At 46.9% G+C, this 7536-nt stretch overlaps 1 protein-coding gene across 1 annotated transcript; it reads left to right on the top strand.

The window, feature by feature from the left end:
• Positions 1–567: 567 nt before the first annotated feature.
• LOC123161842 (DEAD-box ATP-dependent RNA helicase 52A) lies at positions 568–6554 on the top strand. The gene is made up of 7 exons (XM_044579663.1): positions 568–1249; positions 3011–3094; positions 3421–3663; positions 4068–4235; positions 4330–4449; positions 5048–5436; positions 5776–6554. Exons 1-7 carry the CDS (start codon positions 653–655, stop codon positions 6101–6103), a joined length of 1929 nt encoding a protein of 642 aa, XP_044435598.1. The 5' UTR covers positions 568–652; the 3' UTR covers positions 6104–6554.
• Positions 6555–7536: the final 982 nt, after the last annotated feature.

The raw sequence follows: 7536 nt of genomic DNA, 5'->3' as shown, positions 1-7536 counted from the left end.
TTTGAAAATTCAACTGCTCAAGGGTCGATCACTCAATGCTCATTTACCGACTCTCTACAGCTGTTAATAAAGCAGAGCGAAACCCCAGGCTCACCAAATTTACTTTGTTATACGTACCTGTTAGTCTACCCCCTCTGTAGCTCCACCAAAAACAACGCGTTCTGATTGGAGGGTATACAACCTGCGTGTACCCATAGCCCTCGCTCTGCGGTGTCAGAAAAGCCGTGGTGGCTTCCACACCACGCCCCGCGCGGGAAGCCCCCGCGCCGCGTCCACCAAAAATCCCCGCGCCGCCACCGCTCCGCAATCGCACCCCTCCACCTCCGATCCGACGGCTGAGGACGCCCCGCGCAGCATACACCGAATCCACCTAACCATTCAGCCAACTCGGTCCAGCTCACATCTCAAGCATCTCGAGGCGATCGTACGGTTCATGTCTCTACCCAGTCCATGGACCAAGCGCAGCGACCTTTCCAACTGCTCTCCCCCACCCGCATTCCACGGCAGCACACCCAACAGAGAGACGGAGGGACGGGCGAGCGTACAAATCCACCACCCCGGCCTCTTTGCCTTCGTCCAGTTGATCCCTCCGCTTCCACCTTCTCCCCTCCCCTTCTCCGTAGGGTTTAGCGGCGGGAGGAGAGGTCTCCGGATGGCGTCGTCCGACGTGTGGGGCGACGACCCGGCCGGCGGGGAGTGGACCACCGTCACTCGCTCCGGCCGGCCCAGCCACGCCGGCGCGGCCGGGCGCTCCCCCAACGCCAAGCGGGCCGCTCCCCGGCCCCCCAAGCCGGCCGCGCCGACGGTGGTCGAGGTCGGCGAGGGGCTGGCGGGGCTCGACGTCGAGGGCGCCAGCCGGACAGGGAGGCTGGACAAGTACGACATACCGGTGGAGGTGAGCGGCGACGGCGCGCCCGCGCCGGCGGACGGGTTCGAGCAGGCCGGGCTCGCGGAGGCCGTGCTCAGGAACGTGGCCAGGTGCGGCTACGACAACCCCACGCCGGTGCAGCGCTACTCGATTCCGATAGTGCTGTCCGGGAGGGACCTCATGGCGTGCGCGCAGACCGGGTCCGGGAAGACGGCCGCGTTCTGCCTCCCTGTGGTGAGCGGGCTGGTGGCGGCGGCGGCGGAGGGAGGGCAAGGTGGCGGAGGGGGTCGCGGCGACAGGGATGCGTACGACTACGACTACCGCCGCGCGGCGAGGCCACTCGCTCTCGTGCTCGCGCCCACCAGAGAGCTTGCAGCGCAGGTATGGGGCTCGCCGTCTCTCTCTCTCTCTCTCTCATGCTTGTGCGCGATCTATCGGACGCTCTGTTTTTGAAGATGCATTGTTCATTGTTGTGCCCAATTTCGCCATGTCAACGTCTCATAGATGCTTGTTCCCGTTCGCGCGCGCCTGAAATCGCGCAAGAGTTATTGTAGATGCCGCCTTGCCGGTCTTGGCTCCTGTGTTGCTTTGCCTGCACGCGCGCGCGCCGTAGGCGTAGGCGACGTGTGCGTGCCTGTGTTCGTGGTTTCGCCTGTGCGAGCGTGCCAATATGAGGGTGGCAGGTGTGCTCCCCTTGTTCATGTCTCTCTGTGAACGCATTGTGCGGGCTCTGGGGCATCCCCGTCCGTGTTTCGCTGTGCAACGGAGCGTTCACAGTGCAGGAAGCATGCCTAAGCACCTTTGTACTTGGGCGTTTGCATGGCTGATCTCGTTTTGGTAGATTTTTTCTTATGAAATGTGTGGCGCTTGAGCTCTCATAGATTATGTGTGTTGTTTGCCTTTGGTCTCTGGAGCGCATAATTGTCTCATTAATTTATTTTGCCCTGTTTTATTACGCCAATTTGATAATATTATGACGTTTGGTAGAACTTTGTATCTGTTTACCCCTTTCTGTTTATTCATTTACTTACTCTTTGAACACTGTATCAGTAGCATTTTATTGTGTTATGCAGTAAATCTGTATGCCCATTCATTAATTTCAGTATCCTCAGTGTGCTTGTACTTCTAAAATAATGGATTCTCCTCAGTTCCATTCTTTTGACCAAACTTCTAGTACCATTTTGGAGGTTCCGAATTAATGGATCTGTCACTTTCTTATATGTGTTACTGTTGAGATTTTCCTATGTTGCATTAATTATCATCTTGCACAATTGGCAAAGTTTGGTAATTAATCTCAGGGCATTGCGCTCTATTGTTCCTCATTGTGTCCGTGAGTGGATTTGTGTTGATCTGATTTACATACAACTTCATGTTCTTGCTTGCCTTCATTTGGACAACTATTAAGTTCTTGCTTACCTCATATGTATGTACTTTATTTGTGATCTGGTAGCTACATATATCTTAAGTTAAGGTTATGAATTGGCAAGGAAGGGTGGGTTTTCTTATTTCAGTGGGATGTAAAAATTGCATATCCACATTCTTTGGCCGATGTAGAATAAATGCAAGTTGTTGGCAGCTGTTTTGTAATGTTACCCATTCTTGATTCAAAATGTATCTACACAGTTTGTGTGTGATAGTACTAGTATCGATTAGTTGTGTGCGTTGAAAACAAATATGCATTAGTTTTGGATATCTGGAGCTTCCTTTGTGTTCCATGGACTAGCTTCTCTTTTGGTCAGAAAGCAATATTTCTTTTTTAATCATAGATGCTCATCTCAAAGCTCTTATTTGTTTATGTGGGTGTGTTAGGTTTTGGAAAGATTTTCAGTTGAGATATTATTCTGCAATTCTGTCAATAAATAACTACTAAACGTGGTTGCATTTATTTTATTTACTAAATGTGGAAGTATGTTCTAATCATGTGAACAAAACCTGTGGTTTTACTACTTACTGACTCACTTTACTGTTCTGCGTCATATATTTCTGAAATACTGATGCGTAGTTTGATTTCCCTCCTATTCTGTTGAATGTTGTGTGTTACTTGCTATGTTTTGTGAGGGTTTCTGAGATGATGGGACCTTGATTCATTTATGTTACTGCTACATGTGGCAAGACTAATTTGCTAATGATATCTTGTTTTAGATTAATGAGGAAGCAAAGAAGTTCGCTCACAAAACTGGACTCAAAGTTAAGGTGGCCTATGGAGGAACTTCAATGGTTCAACAGGTGATTGTTGATTGTATGCTTCTCTTTTTCACACTGCCTTTTCTTCTCATCTCTGATGGCTTCTCTAGCTTTAAAGTAGCTCAGGTGTGCAGAAATTAGTTTAAATGTGTAGGATTAGAAAAGATAATTGAGAAGTTATATGCCACAATACTTGACATACTTGATGTAGCGCTCAAAGGTGATATGGGACTTTTGTTGCTCGAGTATGAAGTATTACATTGACGGATGGTTATCTCATCCGTCTTTTTTCCATTGCTCATCTTTTTATTAGAAAATGTTAGCATCACTCATATAGCATACTGTTTCTGTGCCTTTTTGTTTAGCAGTTACGTGATATAGAGAAAGGCGCAGATATTCTTGTTGCTACACCTGGGCGCCTTGTGGACATGATTGAAAGAGGAAAGATCTCTCTTGAGGCAATTAAGTACCTGATAATGGACGAGGCTGACAGGATGCTGGATATGGGGTTTGAGCCTCAGATAAGGAAGATTGTTGATGGGATGGGTATGCCACGAAAGTCGGTGAGACAAACTATGCTGTTCAGTGCAACCTTCCCACCAGAAATACAGGTAATGAAATACTAGTATTTATTTACCATGTCATGTAAAGTAGGATTAAGAGTAGAATAACTGAATGTTTTCATGTTTCTGTTTTCCACAATAGCAGGATGCTAACTACTAAGTTCCTTCAATGTTAGAACATAGCAAAGTAGCCAGATAGCCTACCAAAACATCTTATAATTTGGAACAGAGGAAGTAGATAGCATTTAATTCGTTGACTTATATTAAATATGAGGTTTTATACCATAAATCACTTTGTTTTTTGATTATTATTCCTCTCCAATGGACGATTGCATTTTTATTAGCTTCATGCTATCCATTTGGAAATATTTGAACTGATATACACTTGATTGTGTCTGCTTTAGATATATTTGGCTAGTATCCAACTTGCTTTACTTTGCTTTTCTTTCCAGAGACTGGCTTCAGACTTTTTGTCAAAGTACATATTTATCACTGTTGGGAGAGTGGGTTCAAGTACTGACCTAATTACGCAGCAAGTTGAGTTTGTCACTAACGATGAGAAAAGAACCTACCTGATAGATCTCTTACAGAAACAATCTTTCACTTCATCTGATGGCAAGGTAGAATTTGCTGCCATCTTGGATGTAACGATTTGGTTTGCTCACTATTTATTCTGTAAGACTTGTTCTCATGCTAGTTTTCTTATTTGTATAGCCTCAGCAGCCTCTAACATTGGTTTTTGTGGAGACAAAACGAGAAGCTGATTCATTGAGGTATTGGCTATACAACAAAGGTTTCCCTGCAACAGCGATCCATGGTGACAGAACACAAGAGGTAGTCTGAAATCTTCTGTCCTTGCCTAACTTGTTCTTTAGCAGCAATATAAAACTGCAGTGGCTACACATTATAACTAATGTTTTACTAGTTTATAATATCTGCCATGCTATATGGTTGCATGAATTACAAATTTAAGAGTATTAAGGGTATATCTTTCTTAAGCATATGTAGGCCTCTGATCTTATGGCTCTGCTTGGAGTATCTCTGCTAAATATTTTAGCTAGTTTTATCTGCCTCTTGTGTTCACTTGTTTCTTTTAGCTAAATAATACGACAAGTGGCATGTATTCGTCATTACAGTATCAATGATGACTGTATGTAGTTGCTCAAGACATGTGATTCATTTTCGGAAGTGGCAATAGCTTTTCATTGTATATTAAGAAAGAAAAATTGTCAAACCTTATTTATATGCCGGAGTTGCACATGTAACCAAGACGTGCTCACAGATTGCTGTAACCATGCAAATAGATTATTTGTTACATGGCACTTCTCTGGCATTTTCTTAACAGTTGCTTGATAAGTCTATACCAGTAAATATGTTGCACATTCATCTATGATTTGCTATGGACTGATATGCTCATGCATGTGATCTGAAGGAGAGGGAAAGCGCACTGAGATCTTTCAAGTCTGGCTTGACCCCTGTCATGGTCGCCACTGATGTAGTCGCGCGAGGCCTGGATGTTCCTAATGTTGCTCATGTCATCAACTATGATCTTCCCAAGAGCATAGAGGATTATGTCCACAGGATTGGAAGAACTGGGAGAGCTGGAAATGCTGGGAGTGCCACCGCCTTCTTCACTGAATCCAACCACCCCATCGCAAAGGCATTACTGGAACTGATGACCGAGGCAAAACAGAATGTTCCTACCTGGCTAGAGGACTACGCAGGGAAGCCATTCTATGGAGGGTCAAGCTTCGGCGGAAGAGGCCGAAGGTCCAATGGCGATGGTGGCAGCAGCTTTGGTGGCAGAGATTATCGCGGCGGGGGTGACTATTCTGGCTACTCTGGCGGTGGTGGCGGTGGCAGGAGCTACTCTGGCGGCGGTGGCGACCGCTACTCCGGTGGCGGCGGCGGCGGTGACCGCTCCTCCGGCAGCGGCGGTGGTGACCGCTACTCCGGTGGCGGCGGCAGGAGCTACTCTAGTGGTGGCGGTGACCGCTATTCTGGTGGCGGCGGCGGGGATCGCTACTCCGGTGGTGGTGGTGGTGACCGCTATTCCGGTGGCGGCGGCGGCGATCGCTACTCCGGTGGTGGTGGGGGTGACCGCTATTCCGGTGGTGGTGGTGGTGACCGCTATTCCGGTGGTGGTGGTGGTGACCGCTATTCCGGTGGCGGCGGCGATCGCTACTCCGGTGGTGGTGGTGGTGGTGGTGGTGGTGATCGCTACTCCGGTGGTGGTGGTGGCAAGAGCTACTCTGGTGGCGGTGGTGGTGACCGCTATTCTGGTGGTGGTGGTGGTGACCGCTACTCCGGTGGAAGTGGTGGTGACAGCTACTCCGGCGGCGGTGGTGGAAAGAGCTACTCTGGTGGTGGTGGTGGTAGCAGATACTCCAGTGGCGGGGGCTCCTCCAGGGAAAGTGATCCACCTCCACGCTACTACCCTTCCTACCCCATGGGGACATCAAACATCAGCGCCTCTGGCTGGGACTAGCCGCGTAGCACCCTCACTTCTCGGTGGTGCACATACCGTATATATTACTGCTACTAGCTAAATTATGTAACGGAACCAAGTAGCGCGTGGCACACCTGATCTGAGCTCGGTGCCTGCTCGTCCTTTTTGCCTTGTCGATGGCTGTGTTATGGTGCACTCATTGGGGTAGGTTGCAAATGTTTTTGCTGGGAAGATGGGATTTCACATGGATGTGGTGGTGATGATGAGACTCCACTTGGTGCTTAGAAGTTAAAACTTGTTGGCTATATTATCTTTTAAGATCGACCTTGCCATATGTTTTGCAAATGGAAGTTTTGTTGGGCTCACTGGCATTTCGCATGTTGTGGTCCGGTTATGCTGGAATGTCTAGTTGGACTACATCGATTTTGACTTTGCCTGTGTCCCTTTGTTGAAGTAGTAATGCTGAATGTTTTTGTTTTGCTTCTGTACATCAACTGTGCCCCCGTGCATCAACTTTGCCTCCCTTTTTTTTGGACGTTCAAACCCTCTCTATTTATTCATAAAAGGCAGGGATTTCTGCCGAGATAAAGTTCAGAATACATTCAGGTGGCTCATGTAGCCATACCTTAGACAGATTATTACGAACCCCAACCTTGGCTAGTTCATGAGCTGCACTATTTGCTGATCTCCTCACCCAGCTCACCTTCCATCTCTGGCGTGACCCAAGCAGGTGTTTAACTTCCGCGATCACCGGCCCCAGCGTGGACAGGTCCCTGTCTTGGCTATACAATTTTGCAACAACTTCTTTGCAATCCATCTCAATGTGCAGGCTATCTGTTGAGAGGAAAAATGAATCAACCCTCTTCTTTACTAGATGCCATCTGCTATTTATACAAGGGAAAGGACACCATTGGAAAAGGTGTCTGTTCAGAGGAGGTGCCTGTTCGGCAGGAACCGACGCGGCAGTTTTACAATTGCGTGCGTTTAGTACAAGTAGGGATTAATCCCATAATTAACACATGGTTAATTAATTCTAACACTCCCCCTAATCAATGCTTGATCTTGTGAGCAAACATCATCTTGATAAAGTTTCCTCCAAAACCCTGTGGGAAAAATGAGGATAAAGGTGTTTGATATGTTGCCAAAAACTCCTTCAAACCCAGTAGGAAAAATAAGAAGAAAATGCCGCAACATATAATGATTATTGTCTGTTTAACTCAATATGAGAAAAACCCATAGAATTAAAGGAAAATAAATATGTCGTATATACTTTCTTAAAAACCCCAGTGAGGAAAATAGAAAATATGACATATGGTCTTGTGTTGATATTACCTCGTGAAAAACCTTCATGAGAACCTATAAAGTAAACTCATGAAGGGAAAAAGAGTATAATATGATGCTTTTAACAGGAACAATTCAGGAAGATACTCCCCCTGATTCTTGCAAATTCCGAAGCCGTCATATACCAATTC

This window comes from Triticum aestivum, chromosome 7B (assembly GCF_018294505.1).
Source record: "Triticum aestivum cultivar Chinese Spring chromosome 7B, IWGSC CS RefSeq v2.1, whole genome shotgun sequence".
Classification (NCBI taxonomy): Eukaryota; Viridiplantae; Streptophyta; class Magnoliopsida; order Poales; family Poaceae; genus Triticum; species Triticum aestivum.
This window is presented reverse-complemented; position numbering and strand designations above follow the sequence as displayed.

Bases quoted from the DNA above. Each gene is read 5' to 3' on its own strand.
- LOC123161842 (XM_044579663.1), top strand. From the start codon at position 653: ATGGCGTCGTCCGACGTGTGGGGCGACGACCCGGCCGGCGGGGAGTGG. The intron at 3,664-4,067 runs GTAATGAAATAC...TTTTCTTTCCAG, and splicing joins CCTTCCCACCAGAAATACAG to AGACTGGCTTCAGACTTTTT. The intron at 4,236-4,329 runs GTAGAATTTGCT...TTATTTGTATAG, and splicing joins TCACTTCATCTGATGGCAAG to CCTCAGCAGCCTCTAACATT.